General features: G+C 36.4%; 1 protein-coding gene across 1 annotated transcript; it reads left to right on the top strand.

Annotated features, from left to right (window-relative positions):
* The first annotated feature begins 969 nt into the window (after nucleotides 1-969).
* Nucleotides 970-23,112, top strand: PPP1R3A (protein phosphatase 1 regulatory subunit 3A). The gene is made up of 4 exons (XM_053463678.1): nucleotides 970-1,805; nucleotides 10,856-10,911; nucleotides 11,044-11,162; nucleotides 19,430-23,112. Exons 1-4 carry the CDS (start codon nucleotides 970-972, stop codon nucleotides 21,755-21,757), a joined length of 3,339 nt encoding a protein of 1,112 aa, XP_053319653.1. The 3' UTR covers nucleotides 21,758-23,112.
* Nucleotides 23,113-24,522: the final 1,410 nt, after the last annotated feature.

The raw sequence follows: 24,522 nt of genomic DNA, 5'->3' as shown, positions 1-24,522 counted from the left end.
ACACATCCATGCTCACACACACAATTACACATCCATGCTCACATACACACGTACAAATATATGCTCACCCACAAGTACACACATGCATGCTCACACACACAAGTGCGCATGTATGCTCACACACACACGCATATATATATATATATCCCGTATTGGCTCGGATATAGGCCGCCCCCGTATATAGGCCGAACCCTAAAAGTTTGGTGCCGGCACCGGAAGTTGTATACGCATATTGCGTAGATGTCCCCCACCGGCCCCGCAAGACACCCGGGAGTCTGCTCTGGTAAGTCGGGAGGGGCAGAGTGGCAGCATATCTCGGGGGGGGGAGACAGAGTGGCAGCATGTTTTTTTGGTGCTTTTTTAAAGAAAAAAACTGGGGGGAAAAAGTGCGGCCTATATTCGAGCCAATACGGTATATATATCTATATATATATCTATATATATATATGCGTGTGTGTGTGTCGCAGGGTCTTACCAGGCCCCCTAGAGGCACAGGCCCCATTGCACCTGCAACCCCTGTAGTTATGCCAGTGCTTACAGAAGCAAGTTCCCACTTTACTGAATAAGCTCCTTTACTTTTTGTAGTATCTCTAACATGTGATGCACAAAAGCGTTTAATTTCCAGGGCCTTATGGTCAAGTATTGTAAACTCACATTTTGAAAACTATACAGTTTTCAAATAATTACTTTTAAATAGTTTCTTTATAAACTAGTGTATAATATCTAAACTACACAATCATATGCATTTGTTAGGTGATGCAAGATTGTTTCAAAAAACTATTATTTTTACTATTATAAAAAAATCCCCAATTTTATTTTTAAGATAGTGTCTCCTAAGGGTATCAGATTTAAAATATTTAGTGAAAAGGCCAACATAGTTTACAAGCCACCACACTTATTAATAGGCCTGACTCCTCTTTGCAATGTCAACTGTAACATGAATCCTTATCCTAAATCACAGTGTCTCAAATGTCAGCTGCCAGTAGCTGTCCTTCTCCTCTCCTGTATACATCTGAACACACAATGGAGAATTCGGAAGAAAATAATTTAAGTAAACTTCAATTATCAGAAGCCCCAACCACAGGGGATTCTTGTGCAGATGATGAGGATGTGAAGTCTGCAATCAAACCTCAATTTTCTCCACTTCCAAGACGACGCAGCTCTGCGTCTTCAGATGAGGGAGAATTGGAACCTCCAACTTCAGTGGCTAGAAAAGTGTCTTTTGCAGATGCATTCGGTTTTGATCTTGTTTCTGTCAAAGAATTTGATACTTGGGAAGTACCGACTATATCACAAAACCATACATTTGAGATAGAAAGTACACCAATAGAGGAATTCTTTCTTACCCCCAGTTTTGTATTACCTTCAAGTGATGGAATTATGGAAAAACTGTTCTCAAAAAAAGTACTGCTAGAATTAGTGGATTTCCTTCCAAAGACAACATGCATGAAAGGAATTATACGAGTTCTTAATATGTCTTATGAGAAACAAGTATATGTACGTATGTCACTTGACAACTGGCAAAGCTATTATGATCTGCTAGCAGAATATGTTCCAGACTCCTGTAATGGTGACACTGATCAATTCTTCTTCAATATTTCATTAGTGGCACCTTATCAGAATGATGGAGCCAAAGTCGAATTCTGTATATGTTTTGAAACACCAGTTGGCACATTTTGGGATAATAATGATGGACAAAACTACATCTTGATATGTCACAAGAAAGAACAGATTGTGGAAACTAATAAAGTGGCTGAAGATTTTGCAGACAAATACAAGAAAAGTTGCTTAAAACCTTCATTAAGGTAAGACAGATATGTACACAGTAACAGGGGGAACATTATTGCTTGAAAAAAAAACAAAAAATGTATTTGAAATAATTTACACAATATTGCCGAAACAAAAAGAATGGACAGTTAAAATATATTTTATTGTCCAATATATTGTCCAATATATTTATTAATATGAAAATAATTGCAATTATACACTGTGCAAGTCTTGTTTTCATTTTTAAATGCTGAATATTATTTGCAGAATTACTACTATATAGCATACCGTTACATTGAAATATTAAACTGGAATTTGAAAAATTCTCAAGTCTAAGATTTGCATCACAAATGATTGATAAGATTTTGCAGCACATAATTGCCACACCAATTTGAATAAGATACTGCATTAAAATCTTATTTTAAAGTAGGGTATGGCAATCAGACTACACCTTGCAGCTGATGATGATAGGAGCTGCAATAAGAAATGCTTATTGCAAAAAATGTGTGTTTTAAAACAGTATAATTTATTTTCTCAAGAGCACTGGAGATAATAGTAACACTTAATGAAACATATTTGTGGGCATTAGTTTATGTAAATTAGAACAATTAAAACATCCTGATGGTTCCAATGTGAAGAGTCACTAAGATGAGAAGCTCTCTTTACAGTTTCATTATGTAATGGAGTTTTTTGCAGAACATAAAAATGTGAGGGAACATCAAACTCCATTGCTCTTTGTAACTGACATAACAGGCCTTTTAATTTGATTTTGCAAGTATCAAATGTTGGAGCTCATATGTTGGAGCTTCAACCCAAATATTACTCATATAAACCCTGGTATAGCCCTAGGCAGGTACCAACAGTGCAGTGGCCCCATCGTGCTCAGGTATCCCACACAGCTGCCCTGTTCATTTTAACTATCGTTGTGTAACACTCCAGTCTCAGGCTAACGGCAGACTACCAAGTCTGTTAAATTGAAAGGAATTGATCAGGAGGCAGGGAGATAATTTCAGAAGATAATCATAATAATAATATAATAATAAAACCAATTAAACAATAAATACTAAATAAAAATGATAGTTAAAATGAAATGAATTTTATTTTCCAAAATAAAAAAAACATTAATATACATTCAGCCTTTCATTTATATATGTATTTTATTTAATTAAAAAATATGCCCACTAACTATTTTATACCTGGCCCTAAATCCCAACTCAAATGGAGACTCAAGTCTCTGAGTGGATTATGCAATACCATGCATACACCTAGGGAGGATCTAGATGTAGAAAATTAGGACAAACGACGCTCTTCCCAATGCTGTAACATACACATAATATACTCTGTGGGGCATCACTATTCAGAAACGTTCATATCTCCTGCAAAAAAGAAAACGGAACAGGAGCTTTTCTTCAGAGTATAAAGTATGAGCTTTATTTTTTTCAGGCATAAAATAGTAAGGAGTAATACTCACAACGGCATGAAGTATGTCATAGACCAGAGCTAGATGCAGTTGTAGTTGGTACAGTAGATAATGGATGACTATAGAATGAGCCTATGTTTTTTTATTCTATAAATCATATAAGTAAATTACATATAACTGTTTTACATGCTGCAAGTGACTCTCTTCTTGATCCACACCTCATATAAGATTTTGGATTATCTAAATTTTCAAACATTGTTAATGCATAAATAATCATGTAAACACCAACTGGTAAGCCCATCACTGAAGTCAAAATAATCAAATCACACACATTTTTGGGGCCAGAGATTTCTTCCGCCTGCTCATTACATGAAACAGGAAAAGTGTGTGCTCTTGATTAAGGGGAAGGACTAGCCACATACAGGAGCACGGCCAACCTCAGTTAGACTCCGAAGACCTGGGAAGTGGGCAGGTATTGGTTGGAACATGAGCAGGAGTTGGTATTATCTGGGCAGGGAATAGGTAACCTTAACCCTACTCCTTTGCCCAGAGACTGAATATACTGACTCATAGCTGAGGTCAAAATGTTAAAAACAGAGAATCTGGCTATAACAGTATTACAATGAAAATGTGATGGGTCAAGACTGTATAATTAGAGCATACCTCCTTTCAAAATTTCAAATTGCCAAAGCGTGTGGTTAGAGGAGCGGCTAAGGGCAGTAACATTTTGTCTAACTTTATTACATGTTCATAACTATTTATGGAATTCAGTTATTAAATTAGAATAAGAATGTATTTAATTTACAAAAACTTTTTAAGGGCATTATTTACAGTGATACATTAACACATCCCAAACAAAAAAAGGAAGTGCTTAATCATAAGCAGCCTCAATGATTAAGCACTTACTTGTGCAAAACGCGTTAAGCGTCTAGCCTGTGTTTCGATTCTGTGCCTGTCTATGTACCCCTTGTTTTGATTTTGTGGTCTATGGACTCAAATACATTGTGATACATTTTACAATGGATGCTTCCTCTCTATTCCTTGGTGTCAGCTGGCAACCCAGGATCATCTGAAGTAGCATTTACAGTGGATATAAAAAGTCTACACACCACTGTTAAAATGCCAGGTTCTTGGGATTTTAAAGAATGAGACAAAGAAGAAATAAAATTAAAGAAACTCACAATAACCTGGTTGCATAAGTGTGCACACCCTTAAACTAATACTTTGGTGAAGTACCTTTTGATTTTATTACAGCAATCAGTCTTTTTGAGTCCATTAGCGTGGCACATCTTGACGTGGCAATATATGCCCACTCTTCTTTGCAAAAGCTCTCCAAAACTGTCAGATTGCGAAGACATCTCCTGTGCACAGCCCTCTTTAGATCACCCCACAGATGTTCAATTGGATTCAGGTCTGGGCTCTGGCTGGGCCATTCCAAAACGTTAATCCTCTTCTGGTGAAGCCATGCTTTTGTGGATTTGGATGTGTGCTTTGGGTCGTTGTCATGCTGAAAGCTAGTACTTGCCAGAAATTCCTGCAGTTCCTTTAACATTGCAGTAGGCCTCTTGTAAGCCTCCCTGACCAGTTTTCTTCACGTCTTTTCAGCAATTTTGGAGGGACGTCCATTTCTTGGTAATGTCTCTGTTGTGCCATATTGTCTCCACTTGATGAAGACTGTCTTCACTGTGCTCCATGGTATATCTAATTCTGAACACAGCCCCAGTTATAAGAGGGTGTGCACACTTATGCAACCAGGTTATTGTGAGTTTTTTTCCCCCTCAAAGATTTCAGCTTGTTTTGCAATTGAATTGTTCACGTTATAGGTCACATTAATGGTGGAAAAAGTTATGACATGATTTATCTTTGTCTCATTCTGAACCTGGGATTTTAACAGGGGTGTGCAGACTTTGTATATCCACTGTAGGCTATGGCCTCATTCTGCCTCAACAATGAAATGATTATGCAAATGTGTTTAGAACTAAAGATTCAGCAATGCTGCAACATAAATTAATCTTATATGAAAGATCACACAGAGTAGTTAACATATATAAGTGTTATTAATGATTGGTATTTTTATAGATTTTACTGTAGATAGATGCCACCATTTTTAATGTGTATTTTCTGATAACTAACCAGGCTGTCTATTCTTGAAATAAATCAGCAAGAAGCCAATCAGAATATAAATTGTGCAAGACATTATTGAGACTTCTGTGTTTCCTTACCTCTCACATTACACACTTCCTCTAAAATGCAGGCCTTGTTGTATCTGGCAATAGCTAAAAACAACCTAGTACCCCTAACATTTACTTATCTAGCTGAACAGTAAATCTAAAAATATACAAAACTTATTTGCAAAAAAACAGAGGGGAAACATGTATAACAAAATAAAAGCAATACAACGGCTTCCTGGTCAGGAATTAGTCCAGAACTTTCCCCTGCAATCAGTGCTCACACACTGAATTGAAGGATTGACAGATTTATCTCTTCTGAAAGGGACACAATCCAATGTCATAATGTTCAAACATCCCAGAACTGAGGGTGAAGTCCAATTAACCCACTATTTAATTCATCTTTGCATCTTACCCACACTAGAATACAATAGTGAATAGTAGTATGGAGGGTGAGAAACCTTGTGTTGTCTAAGGGAGCATTTTAGCAAATTAGATCTACAGAAAAGGGTAACATTTTACCAAAAAAATTATTGTGTTCCTAGATAATGGTTTTTGGCGCAAGAAACACACAAATACATGTTCTACATCTTTGAGTTCAGCTTTACGGCACTGAAATCCAAGGTGGAGAATACTGTAGGCACCATTTCTTCATTTAAAAAAATTGAAAACAACAATATCAAGTAACATAGTACATTCTAGAGACAAATGACTAGTACCAATATAATGGTGGCACATTAGCAAAGTAGCTCTACAAGAGGTTAGTTTACTTAACACTGCATTTGCAGATGAGTTGTAGCCAGGTCAAACGTCAATGATTACAATATACATTATGAAATGTCAACTTCATCAAGGTTCTTCTGCAAGATGTGATGTTTACATGGCAAAATATACAGTTACATCTGTGAGATTTGCAAAAGTTGCATTATACAGGGCTAACAAATCTCTTCTTGCAGCGGAAACTTGTTCTGATTGGCACTTCCTAATATACAGGCGTCAGTGAACACCTTCATGGTTTAGTGAATAAACCAGAGTAATAATTAAGGGGATTAATACTTATATGATATTGCATAGATATTCAAAGCCATAACTTTGCCATATTTCTTATTTTAATTCATGCCTGTTAATCAATACAAAATGACATTAGTTTCTGATTGTAACTTGTTTATCCCTTTGAAAAATGCTTACAAAGGATAGAATATTTTGTAAGCCTGAGCAAAAAGAAAGGATCTGTCTTTCAGTGTGCTACCTCATTAGAGGCATTGGCTCATCTCAGTCAGGGTTATATTGAGTTTCCAAACCAAAGAAATTTGAGTCCACAATAACCTTTCACCCTTAAACCTGAGACATTATCTGAGTCATGTTCCTCAGGGAAGCATGCTGAATCTGACTTGCCCCAGACGATACACAGGAAAGATCTGGAGGGGGAAAAAGAAGATTAGGGCACAGACAAATCCATAGAAATTGATGAGGAACATCGAATAGGACTGGAATCTTTACAGACCTGATATGTTAAACAAAAAATAAATAAATAAATGCCTGGATAATTAAGCAAGTAAATAATAAATAATATTTTTCTGGATTGCTGTGCACTTAGAAGGTAAAATATTGTATATTTCCCTACACTATAATATGTTTCCTCCTTCATACTGTAAAGTGGATGAGTAGATAATACATTGTGGACGTCCGAAGTAAATTATACATTTTATTTTAAAAAGACCATTTAAATAATATAAATATTCTTGGAACCACTTTCCAAGCTACTGACATGTTTATCATTAAGGCCAGGTTGGGGGCAATTTGAAGCAGGCACACAGCCCTGTTGAAGATAGTTGAGGAACTTGAGGAGGTCAGAGGTTTCCTTTTAATTTTTACTCAGTACAGCTGAGAGGGTACAGAAAAGAGAACTTTTTTTATCTCTCTCTCTCTCTCTCTCTCTCTCTCTCAATCCCATCCCCCCTTATTCTGTCTCTCTCTTCACTCTCTCCTCCCATCTTTCTGCTTAAAACATCCCTTCCTCCCTCCTTTCTAGAACATCATTAATTCTTACAATACTGTGAAGAAGCCCATCCTCCCTGGCACAATATCATCTGGCAGTCCCTCTCCTCTTTGCACACAACATGAAATGACAGTACCTTTCTTCACTACACTATGTGCCAGAGCCTTGGCGTGAATTATCAGTCACACGCCAAGGCTCCAATGATGAGTGCACTTTGCATTAAGCCCCACCTAGCATGACCAGCAGTTCCCATGATGGCAAGGCTTTTATATGGGGGGATATATATAAATTATATAAGTACCGTATTGGCCTGAATATAGGCCATTAAATTTAACTTAGGGCTCTAAAGTGGGAGTGCGGCCTATATTCGAGGTTTAGCGCACGGATGCGCTGTTCATGTCGCCCAGGACATTTATCATTTTTCATTTATCCCTGCTGCGGGTAAGCAGCAGGGTTTGGATCCCATATTTAATTTTAACCCCCTAAAACTATATATTTCCTAAAACTAGACAGCTCAGGGAATCTAGTTGGGGGCGTATTGGCCTGTCCCATGCAGCTGATTCCACACCGGCGCCTTCCAAATTTAGTCTAACAAAGAAAAAGCAGACGGCAGCGGGAAACATCCCCATTTAACGTAAAAAATGGGCGTGTCAAGACCCTGCTCCCGCAACCCGGAGGATTCGGGTCTTGACCCGGAGAACCGGAGGAGTAGTGCTCCTAGTGGTCAAACCCAAAAAGTTCCCTGGTATGTTTATCAGATTACTTGTAAGTGACAAGTTTAGGCAGCTGACATTGATCAGGTAGACCAATCAATAATCAGTGACTGGCCAGGAGTGATCTGATCATCATATGCCCACTTTGATTAGTTCTGCAGCAGTTACTAAACTCACAGCATTTGACCTGGAAGCACCCTCGGTGCTGTTATTTTTTAAATTAAAAATAAATAAATAACTCTTTCAATGCTGATGCTCCATTGAATCACAGCATTGACTGATGCCCCTACAATCACAGCATTGAAGGGGTTAATACTCCACGATTGCTCTTAATTTAGCAATTGGGAAGCAAGGGAGGGGGTGGGGGGCTGGTCTCCACACTCATGTGGAGACCGAAGAAACTTTTCTCCCTGTTCCTGAAGCTGCCTCAGAGAGGAGTCTCTTTGATCACTCCTGTAGGAGTGATCAAAGCGCTTGTTGGGGCTCATTTTTGCAATTGCTGGTCTGCCTGGTGACCCAATCAACAAACAACCCCCTTCCTTGAGGCTGCCTGTGGCAGCTGAAAATGCAATTGCCAGTTTGCCGGCGATTGCATTTTGAGCCAACAAAATCTTTCCCGATCACCACAATTGTGGCGACGTGGGGGAATTTTTTTGATATGACGTACCTGGTATGCCCCGGTCTGCAGCTACCATGTAACCATGGCGTCCCGGTCCCGAAGGGGTTAAAAGGGCTTCAGCAGAACATCTGGAAATGCATGCCTGGGAGAGACCTTGCTGATGCAGTATAACAGCCTTGTGTCTTGTTGTGCTTAGTCATGCCAAGGTATATGATTTTTGACATTAAAATTTTCTTCAGCAATCTCACTTTGTGGAAGTTTACCTAGGAGAATTGATGCTGTTTTGAAAGCAAAGGGTAGTCACACCAAATATTGATTTGATTTAAATTTAAAGAATTCTACAGCATTTTTTCACACCTGCCGAAACCTTTGCTCAGTACTATATATGTGTGAGTGACAGTGTGTAAAAAAGTAAGTGAGAGTGAAGAAACCCAAAGAAATGCAAACTAAAATTCATGTCCCCTCCCAGGGGTGAAACTAGAAGCCACGGGGGCCCTGGTGTGAAGTATTGCCCTGGGCCCCCCAACTTCAACAGCTAGGCTGTGTGATCCTTGCCCTTTGCCCTCCCTTCCAACATACAACATATTTGAACACACTTACACAAATTACACACACTTAGTCATACTCACACACTCCATCTCACCCACTTACACAATTACACATCCATGCTCACACACACAAGTTTTTTTTTTTTTACACGGAGGGGAGAGAGGGGCACCCCTCACTCTTCTCTGCAAGGCCTCTAGCTCGGTGCTGGTGCTGAGTGCTAGAGTATGACGTAACTTTCCAGTGCTCAGCAATGAAGCAGTGCACACCATGGCAGAGCAGTGAGGCAGAGGCCTCGAGCTCCCACCACAGGACCTCTACAAGTTAAGTGAACTACAAAGGGGGGGAGAGGGGGTAGATAGTTAGAAGGGAGGAAGAGGGGGGTAGATAGTGAGAAGGGAAGGAAAGAGGGGGTAGATAATGAGAAGGGAGGGAGAGGTGGTTAGATAGTGAGAAGGTGGGAGAGGGGGTAGATAGTGAGAAGGAAGGGAGAGGGGGGTAGATAGTTAGAAAGGGGATAGTAAGAGTATTGAAATAAATAAAGAGTGAGAATTAGTGAGAAAATGAATGAATTAATGTGTGGATGAATTGTGTGAATGAATTTGTGAGAATGCATTAATTAATATTACCTCTCACAGCTCCTGCAGCTTTACCCCTGGCTGCCTCAGTTTTACCGCAGGTCACGTGACCCCTGATACGCTCCTGTCTCTCCGTGCCGGTTCGAAGAAGGTTAGAAAGGCCCCTCCGACCTGGATCAGTGCGGTCCAGGTCGGAAGAGCCCTTTCTAAACTATTTTGAACCAGTATGAGGAGACAGGAAAAAAGGGTTGCAGTGGTAGTTGCGCCAGTGGTGCTCGACATCATTGTTCTTCCTTTGTTAATCATGGTTACCTGCAAGGAAACACATGCTGTCACAATTGCTTTGCACAGAAAATGGCTTCACAGGCAAGGATATTGCGGCTAGTAAGATTGACTGCTGATGACTGGGGTAAAGTCATTTTCTCTGATGAATCCCCTTTCCGATTGTTTGGGACATCCGGCAAAAAGCTTATCCAGAGAAGACCAGGTAAGCGCTACCATCAGTCCTGTGTCATGCCAACACTGAAGCATCCTGAGACCATTCATGTGTGGGCTCACTCACAATTTTGCCTAAGGACACAGCCATGAATAAAGAATGGTACCAACATATCCTTCAAGAGCAATCTATTACTTATGTAATCTATTACCTCAAGAGGTGGCTTGAACTGTAGTATCATAAGTATCGGAAGCAACTTGTTAATATTGCATTATTTTTTGCAATAAAATGGGCTAATGTATTTTGTAATGTAATTTTTAGATACCTCTACCCTCAGACTGTGAAAACTAAAATACAAAACATATTACAATGATGATTATTGTGAACACTGATGATTTATTTTGTTTCACTTTTTGGGTTTCATTTTCTTTCCAAAATCAATTGGGTTTACGAGAATAACTGTATACATATTATTATATATTACTGTAAATTTTCATAAGAAAAATATGAATTCTAGCAAAATAATTTTAGGGTCAAACCAAATGTATTTTAATGAAATGTGTGTGTCATAATTATGTGCATTATTTAACTCAATTTTTAATTTCATAGCAAAGAAGAAGATGAAGAAGTTGACATGCTTGAAAGTAAGAAATCTGGAGTAACAGGTACTGAACAAATATTGTATTGATCTCTAGATAACCTGGTAAACGAATTTACATGTTAATTTCTTTTTCTAAGCTCTTATGAGTGTTATATATTTATTTATTTATTTATGGTTTTTTTTTTATTTCATTCAGAGCTTTACATCCCTAGCATAATATATTCTCACTGTGACCCCAAGGAACATAATAAAGACAAAGAGGAAGACAAAAGTAGAGAACAGAATATTGATGCAGAAAAAAACTTGGAATTGTTTGTAAGTCTTTTTTTGTGGATATTGGATATTTCAATTCTTCTGTTTTAATGGAATTGTTACAAAATGGGGTAATTTGCTTTCTTTTCATATCAATGTGTTTTTAAAATGATAAGGATAGAAACTTTGTTCTCTTGCATTTCATTCTTTGTTGGAAGGTATTTCATTGTTACAGATTTTTTTGTGCACTCTAACAGATTCTTTTTACAGTTTTACAAAGCCTTAGCTTTATTGTGTGGGTTACAATATGCACATTAAACATATTCTTACTATTTATCAAGTTTAATAGGGAATTAATCTATTGTTCACTTTATATTTTTAAGCACATGTGGATAATTGTATTTTTTCCCCTTAAATCATATTTTGTTCAATTCTTTGCTAATTACCATTTCTTTTTATTCTATTTCCTGGTATTTTTGCACCAAAAAAAGATCTCAATGACTGAGTCCATACAAAATAAATATAGATTATTGTTACTAGGGAAAAAATAACTTTTATGTTCAATGCCATGCAATTTCTGAAAGAACCTTCAGCAATACTGATAGATCCACATGTCCTTAGTCTCCTATTGAATTCTTGTATAGTAACAGCAAGTGTCCAGTGATATTTACAAAATTCTTGCATGTTGCCCTTTGTATGTGAGATGATTTCTCATTTTTGTTACCATAATGTGTAAATTACCACATTTTGGGCTACAGGACATAAAGGGATAACTTAACTTGGAGGAAACCTTAGGCAGAAAAATGGTTTGATTGACATTCTATACCATCAATTCAACAATTTCAATTGACAAGGCACTATTAAAAAGCATGGGAGCAATAACTTATTTTACTATATATAGTTTACATTTTTTAATGTAAATCTACTACTGTAGTGCTGATCATACAAACTAAAATAATTATCACCTGGTACCTTGAGTGAATATCTTTAATTTTTGTATGTAATTGCATAATGTCAACAAGGTTATATTATACTTTGGTATATACCCCAAAAACAGAAATCATGGTGGAAACATAATTTTCAACTATTTTAAAATGACATGCCTTCTACTAATTATATTAAAAAAGCATAATCTGAAACATTTTTTAAATTTGCCTGCAAGGTAATAGTAAACCAAGAGCAAGTCCATGCATTTTTTGTTGTAATTAACTTAAGTCATTGAATACAACCTGTGCTATATAGATAGAAATTACCGTATTCAGACACATGTGAGGTAAAAGGATATTTTTTTAGTTTGAAATGTACTAAGTAAATCCAATACTTAGTGAAAGATAGTCCTCTGATATCCGCTAGAACAAGCCGAAGTTGAGTTCATGCATGCTGTTAATAAAATGTGGTCTTACTTTTGGCATCTCATTTAAGAAAGGTCATAGCACACTGTAGTTACACATTGTATTATTGATTGTTGTATAAGGTTGTTACATTTCTGCAATTTACTGTTTAACCCTCTTTTTTTTTTTGCTAAACAGATTAATTTATTGGAGTCTCTCTCTCTCTTTCTCCCTTACTCTCTTTCCTCTCTGTCCTCTCTCTTCTTCTTTCTGTCTCTCTATCTCTTATCCCACTGATACTTGAGAAGTCTTCCCTTCCACTCACTGTCAACTTTCATAGTCAGGAAGAATGCAAAACAGTTACCAGAGCTGAGGTATTATTTGGTAAGGCTGAAGTGCAATGGGACAAAAAAAAATCCCAACCTTTCAGAATCCATGGACAGTTTATAAATAAAATTGCAGATATTACACTAAGACTTCTTACCTTGCCAAAGAATAAAGGTCACATCTTATGCAAAAAATAGAAATCAAAGAAAGTTATAAAGCTGTATGAGTAAAGACAAAATACATATGTATTTTTATTATATGGTTGTCACTATATTAATGCTTCCTATTTTTCTGTTTCTTTCTTCACAAATAATTGTGTCCAATATAGTACAGTTAAACCTACTTTAATGTGACCATAATAAAATGCAATCAAATCAATCAAAAGGTTTTCCAGAGCAACCCACCTTTTGAGAATAGCTGTGAATAATTATTTTTCATTTGAATTACAAATCTATAAATTGACCTCATCATATTTAATTAACTCAGATACATTGAAATAAAAAGTAAAATTAGAATATAACTTATATATTTTTCACCTAAACAAATCTTGTGTTTTGAGTTTGATTCTCCTTATAGGTGGGGAAAAATCCACACATTTTTTATTTATATCACATGAATGGAATTACTAAAAGATAAATGCTAAGTCTTGACAAATTCTGTTTGTATTTAATTTCATTTTCCAATGTCTTAGGTTTTTAAAATAGCAAATATTAGCTCTTGATAACCTCAAATACCAAAGTTTTACCTTGTATCATTGACAGTCATACAATGATTTGCATCATCACAATGAGTTTAACTAATTAATTAATTTAACACATTGTAAATGGCTTAGATAAAGTCCTAAAATGAAACTTGACCATTTTGTTGAATTTTATTTTAACTATATATTTTTTGAAATATTTGTGATTTAGATTCGTTCTTCATAGACTTAAGTGACTCTAACAATGAAACAATATGAGTTCTTCAAATACAGCCATCCAGTATGTTTGAAACCCACAGGCATTAACTCACAAGACAGCTGAGCAGTTGACAAGTAGCATGCACCTTATGTTAGAAAAAGAAGAAATTGTAAGATTTGCATATAATTACTGAGATCATGCAAATGTCAGTTATGAATATAAAAAAAAACATAGGCATTTCACTGTTAAATCCTGACAGTTGGCATCACTGGAAAGCTCAAATGCATTTGAGTACTAGTTGGCAGAAGGTCATTAAAATAGAATTTGCAGATACATTAACACTCTTACTTTTCTTTGACTGATAGTTTGCTATTTATAGTTTACTGAGAGTTTCCAGAAAACACACAAGCGAGATAAGTTGGAGTGGGCTACCACATAAAAATTGCATAAAGTATGGGGACACTGAACCTTTTTTACATTGATTTGAAGGAAGCTATCAATAAGTATGCATAAAGTCAAGACAGAAATGATGGTTCTGACATGTGAAAGAGAAGACAGAAACTGTTGCAGGATTTTCATAACAACGACAGTCAGCTACTTTCACACAGCAAATTAACCATTAATAATATATATATAAATAAATATATTTCCATAATTTGATAAACTTCACAAAGTCAATGGAACACAACTAGAAAGGTCTAAAGATACAATTATGAGATTGTTGGCTGCCTTTGGCATAAGTATCAATGGTTACAGGTTTTACCCATTGAATTTAGATTGCCACATGTTACATAGGCAGTCTGCTCCCTGAATATGACTTGAAGTTGGATTGTAATTTACTCCAAAAATATATCTTTCGTATCTTTGTTTTCTATTGTATTTCCTACTTGTTTTTAATTGTAATAATGTCAATAGAACAGTAATTAAGCTATAGTTTTTAAAATAATATGTTTATTGAACTTTACCAGTGATCGACCTGTTGGCATCCACAACTAAAATTCCTAATTTTTACAACATTTGGCCTGTAAAATAGTAAAACTTTATTATAATAATTAGCTATGCACAGAATACAAAAAAAATATTACAAAGGGCACATGGCACATTATGAATGACGGAAAACTGTTTCATCTTTGACGTTGACATTTCACCCAATTTATTACTATATTTTAATTAATTGGTAATTATTTTGGTAATTTAATTAAATCATCATCACATTTATAAACTAAAGCCAACCCCTTCAGTCCCAAGGGTTTTTTTTGCCATTTTTGCGGTATGTCAGTTCAGCGATTATTCCCCTTTCCTGCGAATAGTTTACCCATGTAAGCTATATATTGTTTTTTCAAGGAGAGAGAGGGCTTTCTTTGGATACCACAGTTACATAATTAGCTGAAAATTTAGGATGAGAAATATAGTAAAAACTAGCAAAAATTTGAAAAAAACTCTAATTTTTTAAATATATTTTCCCATCTGAATCCTCACAAAATTTGGTAAAGTGATGGAAAATCCACTCCAAATGTATCAATTCAAGTGTCCTGATTTCATATATACCTCATTTATATAGAATTTTTACATTAGGTATGATGAGATTGCAACTCTAATTTTAAACACATTTTAAAAATTTTCTTTAAATTGTATTATTTTTTTTAAAATCTTTTCAGCTTGTGAGAAGCTGCGATCCCCCTGCACCGATCACACATCACACACATCTCCATGCAAGTCTCCATAGGCTTGCATTGGGACTCACAGTGTCTATGATCAGTGCATCATCAGCGCGATCGGATATCCCAGCAGGGTCTAGACCAACCCTGCAGGGGATATCCTGTCCTCCGATGAACTTCCGGGTGAAGTCAGCAGTGATGCAACCCGGAAGGGAATGCCTGGTCGCGCGATCTGGCATTTTAACTGTAACGACTGTCCAACAACACATTAAATTTAACAGTGCTTAAAATGTAAGTAACCTTTCTTTAGTGTTTAAATCAACCAATATGACTGTATCTGCTTCTGAGTCTGAAAAAGTTAGGTAGCCTCCTAAAACTGCCTGCCTTTGTCTTGCAAATAAATTGTGTACCATACCATGTCAGAAGAAACAGGATCCTAGCAAACATAGCAGCAGTATGAAAATCCATCTTAAAAGCTTTTACCATTTGGAGGTACATAATCATAGCCATAAATTTGCTCATCACTGTCATGGTCCACCCCATCAGCCCGGAATCTGTATTTATTTAATCTGTCCCCTGTCTGTTCCAGAATGGTGGAATAAGTCTGTATTTAAGGGGAGGGCTGCACCCAGGTAAGCAGATGCAGGTGGTCAGGTTGTTAGTCTACACAGTGCTGTGAACTCGCAGGTGACCTCTAGAGGCTGCAACAGACAGGAAACCTATTAAATAAATACTGAGTCTGGGCTGACAGGGTGGAACCCTGGCAATCAACATGTTTCACTCTACACAATCTAAGGAATGCCTGACGGAATTCCAAAACACTATACATTACTGTGTAGCATAATGACAGTGTCATTCCTTCATAGAGATCAGCTGCGGCCCTAGGGATATGTTTAACCCCTTAAGTACAGGGCTGTTTTTTTTCTTTTTGTACCATTCATACCAATGTATAAATAGCAGAACAGCACTCCAATATTTCTGGTGATTGAACTGGGCTCCCCCAGCGCCCCAAAATTTCACAAATAAAGTCGCTCAGCACTCCAGTAGTTCAGTGAGGTATATTTAATTCAGCAACATGGGCAACGTTTCGACCTTACGGTCTTTATCGAGCCATGGACGGTCTTTATTTGTACCATTCATGACAGAGGCTGTTTTAACATTTTTGCACTGCTCGTGTTTAGCTGTAATTTTCTCTCATTTAGTGTAGCCACATAGGTTATACCGCATTTGCTCGATTATAAGATGAGTTTTTTTCAGAGCAAATGCTCTGAAAAATACCCCTCGTCTTATAATCGGGGTCGTCTTATAATCAGACCTCAAATAGGTCTGACTATGAGACTAAGATCTAGATGCCCCGCAATGCTGCAGGGGACCTGGATCCTCCTGTTTCCCCCCGCCCAACTTACCGTAGACTACTTCCGCTGCAGCCGGAAGGAGGTGCGGCTAGCAGCGGGGGTTGTCTGCGTCCATCGCGCAGACCTTCTCCGGCTGTCAGAGATCAGAGTTCCCCTCACTGGGGAATTCTCTCTGATAGCCGGGGAAGGTCTGCACGATGGACGCAGACAACCCCCGCTGCAAGCCGCACCTCCTTCCAGTTAGCAGCGGAGGTTGTCTGCGTCCATCGCGCAGACCTTGTCCAGCTGTCAGAGATCAGAGTTCCCCTCACCGGGGAATTCTCTCTGATAGCCGGGGAAGGTCTGCGCGATGGACGCAGACAACCCCCGCTGCTAACCGGCTGCAGTGGAAGTTGTCTACGTGAATCGCATAGACGTCTACACGCTGCCGGGAGTCAGAAGCATCGGTAAGTTTTTTTTTGGGGGGGTGTTAAATGGGGGGCATAAGGCATTTATGCCTACAGAAACGCCTTATACCTCCCTATATGCCACTCTGCCCCATAATATGCCTTTTAACCCCTAAATGCCAGAGTGGCATAAAGGGGTATAAGGCATTTCTGGAGGCAGAGTGGCACATAGGGGGTTTAAGGAATTTATGGGGCAGAGTGACAAGCCTGGGAGTAGATGTGCATAACTGGGGGGCAGGTTGGAAAATAAAAGGAATTAAAAACAACATATTTTTCTCAATCATAGCTTTTATTTAAAAAAAAATAGTTTATAGGAATTAACATTTACTGGTAAAACTTTTTTCCTATAGGGTTATCTTATATTCAGGCTTTTTCTTTTTTTCCTAAATTAATATTCAGATTTTGTTGGGTTGTTATATAATTAGGGTCGTCTTATAATCGAGCAAATACGGCATATTGCTTCAAAACTAGAAGGGCTTTCTTTAGATGCCATTATTATGATCATATTTTATTTACTATAAAATAAAAACACTTTTTCTCATTTTTATTTGAAAAATAATCATTTACAAAAGCTAAATAACTTCTAACATTTGTCCTGAATTTACAAATACCCAATGTTTTATGGGTTGTTTTGCTTTTCATTTTTGCAGGTTATAGGGTAATAAGTACAAGTAGGGTTTTGCTATTTCAAAGCCATTTTTTTCAAATCTGGTAACCCTGTCCATATGTCCTATTCGGGACACCTTTGAAGCTGGCCAATTCAATTCACGCTCATCAAAACATTATTTTTTTAACCCCTTAATGACAAGACTGTTACTTACTCGTAGTACGTTGTGGGACAATGGCTGTTTAGCTGTGATTTTCTCATTTCTCCTTTTCGTGCTCCCACACATATTATATATTGTTTTTTTCAGGACATCAATTTACTATAAAAAAATGATAAAATATGGTGATTTTAATTAAAAAAACTTTTACTAATCTGCAAAAACTAATGAAAAAACCTGTTAAATAGATTCTACTATTTGTCCTGGGTTTAGAAATACCATTAGGTTTTTATGTTTTTTTGCTTTTTTCTGCACGTTATGGGGCAGTAAGTACCATTAGCGTTTTGTTATTTCAAAACCATTTTTTTCCCCAAAGCTGGTCATTCTGCCCCATGTGCTATTTCGGGTATCTTTGAAGCCGGCCAATGCAATTTACCCCATCAAGCCATATATTTTTAAAAACTAGACACGCCAAGTTATTTTAAATGCTGGTATTTTAACCATTTCCATGCACTAGTTCTACCATCAGCCTTTGTCAAACTTTATGGTAGTAAACATTTTTGTATTTTTTTCACACACATTGTACTCCAGGTACAACTCTGCTTTTAGAGACTAAATCCTTTTCTACGTTCTCTGTGTCTCTTTGTTTTGTTTATTCCTGCTTTGTTTAGTGTAGGTGTATTTTGGCCAGCATAAGCTAGTGTTTAACTTTCCTTACCTAGATTTTGGAACCTTTGGTGGTCTCTAAAGGTGTGTATTGATGTTCTGAGAAGCTTTACTCAGAGGTTGACATTTGGTTATAATTTACTGTGTAAAAACGTAAATGATAGAAATTATAGTCTTGAGTGTCAGGTGAATTTATGTTAAGGTACTTAAGGTATTTATGAGAATCCCTAGGTTCATTAGTATTATTTTTTGTCTGCATCCCATAGGCAAGTAGAATATTTGCCTTGGAAATGGTGGGTTGTCACAAGACCACACCTTGTGTATCTCAACCTGTGCACCTTCCAGTTACAAAAAAAAATTCTAATTTAATGAAGTCAGTACTTTACTAATTATAAGTAAATGCAGAGAAAAATAATGATGCATAGTTCTATTTTATTTCAATGAAGTACATTATAATAAACATTATATAGCTGAGGCAATACTCAAGGTAACCAAAGTTTATTAACAGATATGCTTGCTATGTTATTATGCTAAATGTGGTTACTCTATTAACCTGCTTGCTTTTGGTAAATGTACATAAAAATCATGGAATGAATGTCATGTTGGAGCTAACCAACATTTCCTATCTCAACATACTGTTCTGGAGGTCTGACAACCAGCATTGATATCTAGAGCCTCCAGAGCAGGAGAGTTCCCAGTTATGTGTATAATCCTCTTGATTACTTTAACTACTTGAGTCCTACCTTATTTTACAGCACAGGAGTTTTGATATGCAATCTAACATGAAGACTCTAAAAGTATAATTTTCTTTATAAAATAACTAATTTACACTTCAGCATGATTGTGTTGTCTTAAAACACCCTCATATTATTATATCATTTCAGTTGAGTCAACACTTTGTGAAAACTAGAATCACTTCTTCTGAAGATGAATATAACCATGAAGTTCTTGGACAACCCAGATTTCAAACTGAGGAACAAATACATCAATCAATGGAATGTCTTGAAGATTACAAAACTAGACCGTTGACACTAGATGAGCATTCTAAACCTGATAATTTACAGGAATCTGAAGAATTTAATAAAACAGATTTAACAGCACAGTCTCTGGGAGCTGAGCAATTTGGCAGTATTTCAGCAGCTGGTCCTAAACTAGAGGTTTCAACCATTTTACAAAAAGAAGCAGAGAACAACGAAATTATAACATTGAGTGATTCAACCGTAACTGAAGAATGTACAGAATTAGTAGGCCAACCACCAGAAGATATAGGTCCACCACCAGGCAATGAAATCACTGAAAAGTTAATCCTTAACAAAAAGAACAATTTGTCAGTTAGTGACATGGACAACACAACTGCAGAAACAGCTTCCTTTGTGCAAACAGAATCATTGCAGTTAACAGGACATTTGGATGACAATGCAAATCCACATTCATATTTTTACCCAAACAATAAAGAGTGTATAAATTCTGAGCAAGCAGAAATTCCAGAATATAGGGAAACAGAAAATCACCATAATTTGGCTTATATGTCAAGCGATATAATAATGGTAAGTAAAGACATTGGAAGTAAGGAGGAAAAATGTGCCACAGATGACGCACATGGTAAAATATCACAGAATTGGGAAACGGAACATGGGTTTGTTACCAATACTATTTTCCAAAAGAGTATTATAGATCCAGAAGAAATATCTGACTTAAATTTTCCTAGTGATACCTTTCTCATTAGAAAGGTACAAAAGGGCACAGATGATGCATCCACTGAAAATAAGCTACTGCTAAATACATCTGCCTTTGTAAGTGAAGAAACAGAAACAGCATGTCAAGGTACCGAACAAGATAAAAAACTTAATGTAGACAATCATGAAGATACAGACTTGACTCTTCTACATACCAACATTGTGCCAATAGCCAAACAATATTGTTTTCCACTAGATGACAATAGTTCCACATCTACTTACTACAATCATCCAGCTGACAAGACACCTTTAAACCATTCTGATTGTCAAAAAGAACTACACAGTTTTACGTATCCTTTGTTGCAAGACAATGAGAGGCAAATTACTACTGGTCAAAAGGAAACAACGGACATGCATGGACTAAGCAAGATGGACAAAATCACAGAAAAAGACTATGTGCCTGAGGACATTTTTCAGATTGCTGGTACCTTGGACTATACTCACGCAGAAAATATAGGAGATACCATGCCACATGAAAGTAGTGAAATATCAGAAAGTCCTCCACACCAAGGGAAAGTCATCATTGCTGTGATGACAGAAGAGAAAAGCCACAGTGAAATAAATACACAGGGTGATGATCATAGGATGAGATGCTATATGGGTAAGGGTGAAAGTGAAAGCAACAAGTTAACAGAAGAATCACAGATAGGTAGTGAGCCTCCTTTTCAAATGTTAAGTGATGATTTAGAAGGAAACTTAATTATTGATCCTGGGGTACACACAGACCTGGTTAGAGCTGAAATTGTGGATAATGATCTAAGTATAGATGAAAGAACAGAAGACATAGCAGGCAGTGTGATGGCAAGCCCATCTATATTAAATTGTTTTTGTGACGAAAACATAATTTGTGCAGGTGCAAAAGAAGACCAGCCACAAAGTTATTGTGACAAGATCTGCAGTAATGTGACCACAGCTGATGAAGGTGTTTTAAATGTAGATTATTCTATCAGGTCAAGTGCCCATTTTTCAGAAGAATTTACAGATGATATTGGTACTAAAGGTGAACACCTAGCTATAAAGTTACACAATGAAAACAGAGTTTATGAGTCAGCTATGGAATGTGTGGCGTTCCCAGAAAGGCCACTAGTGCATAATAGGACAGCTAGTAAAGTTCAAAACATTAACATAGAACCAAACCAGGAGGAGACTTTGACAGCTTCATCCATTTCAAACAGTATCCCTGATATTGAAATACAACCACAAACCTTAGAAATTAAAGAACAGGGCAAGTTAGGAAATAGAAAACAATATCAAGAGCCACTTTCTGAAAAGCCAGGTGAATCAGACAACATAAGTTCCAACACTTTATCAATCGACAATGTAAGCTCCAAAGTCTTCTGTTTTATTATGTTTGTAGTGTTTGCAGGTTTAATGTACCATTATGACTTTCTGGTTTGTTTTGCCCTGTATCTTTTCTCATTATACTGGTTATACTGGGAAGGTGATAGGAATAAGAAGCCTCTTAAAAAGGAGTAAGATAGATTCTACTTCTGAAATGAATAATATTTTTCATAAGAACCTCTTATAAATAAACTTTGCTTTTACAGAGAATGGAGTTGTCATGCTCACTACTTTTAAAAAACCAGTGAGGCAAATATTGTTTGCTGCCTTTCTGTAGATTCCATTTTTTTCATGGAAATACTGTTTTCTGGCAAGCATAAGCACCAGCTGCAATGTGCTATGATACAGAAAAACTGTCAGCATACTTAGTTACTTTCCTACCACCATTGTGGCCGGTTCAGGGCTTACCCAATAGCTCTGTGTCCATGCTACCAGCAAGGACACTTGTCACAAGCATTCAATTCAAACATCAGCTTAGATGATAAGCATACATTTAGAAGGTCTGTATCATGCACAGAAGACTTTATTTATATAATAAAATTAAGAAAATGTTTTTTTGTGTGTGTGTCATGTTCCTTTAATATTGACAAAGGACCACATTTGAAAGATCTTTAAGAGCTCTTTGGAGATTAGTTCTCAATACATCAAATGATATATGTTAGATGCACTAGGTTAATATTTTCCATGCTTTTAAGAATGTTTTTGTTCTTTGTCTTTCTTTGAATAGTGAATATTCATTGTTTTTGTTATGATTTTCATTTTGCAGAAATTGGCATTACTACCTATGTTTTTCTTTCTACATATCCATGTGGGGAGTTTCAGTTGCTTCATTTTTATTTAGATTGAGTGGTATCAGGTTTTTATAAATTTTCACTTAAGTAACACAGCTGTAAAAAGATGATGTCACATTCTTTGTGTAAGTGCTGTCAAAATAGCATTGCTACTTCAATGAACAATTGACAGGCTAAAGGATGGAACGTGAGAAATATTATTGTAAAGTGGCATAAAATGGCTGATTGTCCAATTTAAAAGTGATACGTCGGCATGACTTGGCAATGCCAGTGCCAATACAGATTACGTTGAGAATGAAACGTGATTTATTAGGTAAGAATGTGTCAGTGTCAGAATGGTGCATGAAACACTCCATTCACCAGATGCTTACGGTGCTCAGTGCCATGAGACTATTTAGTGTTATTAATACAGTTGTGACAGTAATTAGGCTTTTAATTATGTTTCACAAATGCTGTTGTAAAAGACAATCTATATCACATTTCAATAAAAAAACAAAATATATGAATTAGATGTTTCTAACAGCTTTTATTGTCTGCATTAATATATTGTATTGACATGAAAAAGGCAGTGAAATGTGTCATAATGTGCAAATTTATGTACTAGTAATCATTGTTGTCGTTTGATCACAACTTTTCTTGTTGTGATGCCACAGACAATCTCTAAGTATCTTCAATAAATGTGTCTTATTTTTCAATGCACCATTTTTATGTATTTTTTTTTAATATACACAAAACACATAAAAACATGAAATGTACATCCATATAACTATTTAACTGGAAAAAGTGTGATATAAAGGCAATAAAATTAACAATATATTCCGGTTCAAAGTGATGTATGAAGTAAATGGGGAAGAATGCTCTCCTTAAGGTGCCTTGCTCACACATAAGGACTTAGGAGTAACAATATAGATGTTGCACTACCATAAAAATCAAGCCATAATCAAGCACTACCGTAAATATATAACTGGCATCTAACGCAGGTATCCCATTTCTGCATATGTGTGCATTGGAGTAAGGGGTAAGAAAAATGGGCGGGATGCAACTTAGAGAAAACATGTGAGTAACATCAGGGCACTAGACAATATAAGGTCAGGAAAAAAATCCCATTATATGATTTACTTGTTTGTCAAAAAATCCAAAAAGAACAGTAGGGCACTTGTGTAAAATGGAAAAATATAAAAGACAAAATAAACAATGAATAATGAAAATAAATAAAATATATATAATACAGAATATTAATTAGTACTTGTGGGGACAATATAATGGGATGGACTTTTCTTGATAAAAATAGGTACTTCCAAAAAAATCTAAAATTACAAATGGTGCAGTAACTTTGTGAATAGCAGCAGTAAAGAACAAAGATTGCTATTACAAAAAAAAGGTCCACACTACATATGTGCAAATGACACAATTTGTGTGGTTCCAATGAGATAGATTCCAAGTGGATATAAAGTGTTTCAGTTTACAGGTGATAAATATGTGTTTTATACAGATGTCTTGCAATATAGATTCCAATAATGTAAATTCCAGATTTATGTGAAGTGTTTTGTTTACAGATCTAGAATTGGTTACTTTTTGTACGACCTATCCCAATTAAAGTGTGAGGAACTTCTGTTTACTATGCAACATTGCAAAACTCTTGTTAAGATTGTAACTTGAGTACAGGGATAACAATTAACAATTTTGTGAGGGAAGTCACTCACAAAATAAGAACACTTTGCTATCTGATCCATGGGTCACTGAATGAAACAAAAAACAACTCAGATGCATGTTTAAAATATAAAAAAATGCATGTAGGAGCATATGACCTGTCCGGGTTCCAATTTTCAGCAACCACATCAATTAACTCATCTACCACATAACTTTTTTAACCATGCTTGAAGTAGCAGGCTTTTTGTACAATTTTGTTTATTTTAATGGTTCAGTTTGTATATTTGTTTTGGCGCATCTTTGTTGTCACAAAATTAGATATAGATTTGGACTATTCTGGTATTTTACTGCTAGCCACACACATACTAGATATGCCATTTTATAAGTAAGGTCTGTAAAACACTAAATTTGACTAGGTCAAAACCTTAAATTTCACAATGCCCCAAATCTCCAACCATT

The sequence above is a fragment of the Spea bombifrons genome, chromosome 4 (genome assembly GCF_027358695.1).
Source record: "Spea bombifrons isolate aSpeBom1 chromosome 4, aSpeBom1.2.pri, whole genome shotgun sequence".
NCBI classification, from domain to species: Eukaryota; Metazoa; Chordata; class Amphibia; order Anura; family Pelobatidae; genus Spea; species Spea bombifrons.
This window is presented reverse-complemented; position numbering and strand designations above follow the sequence as displayed.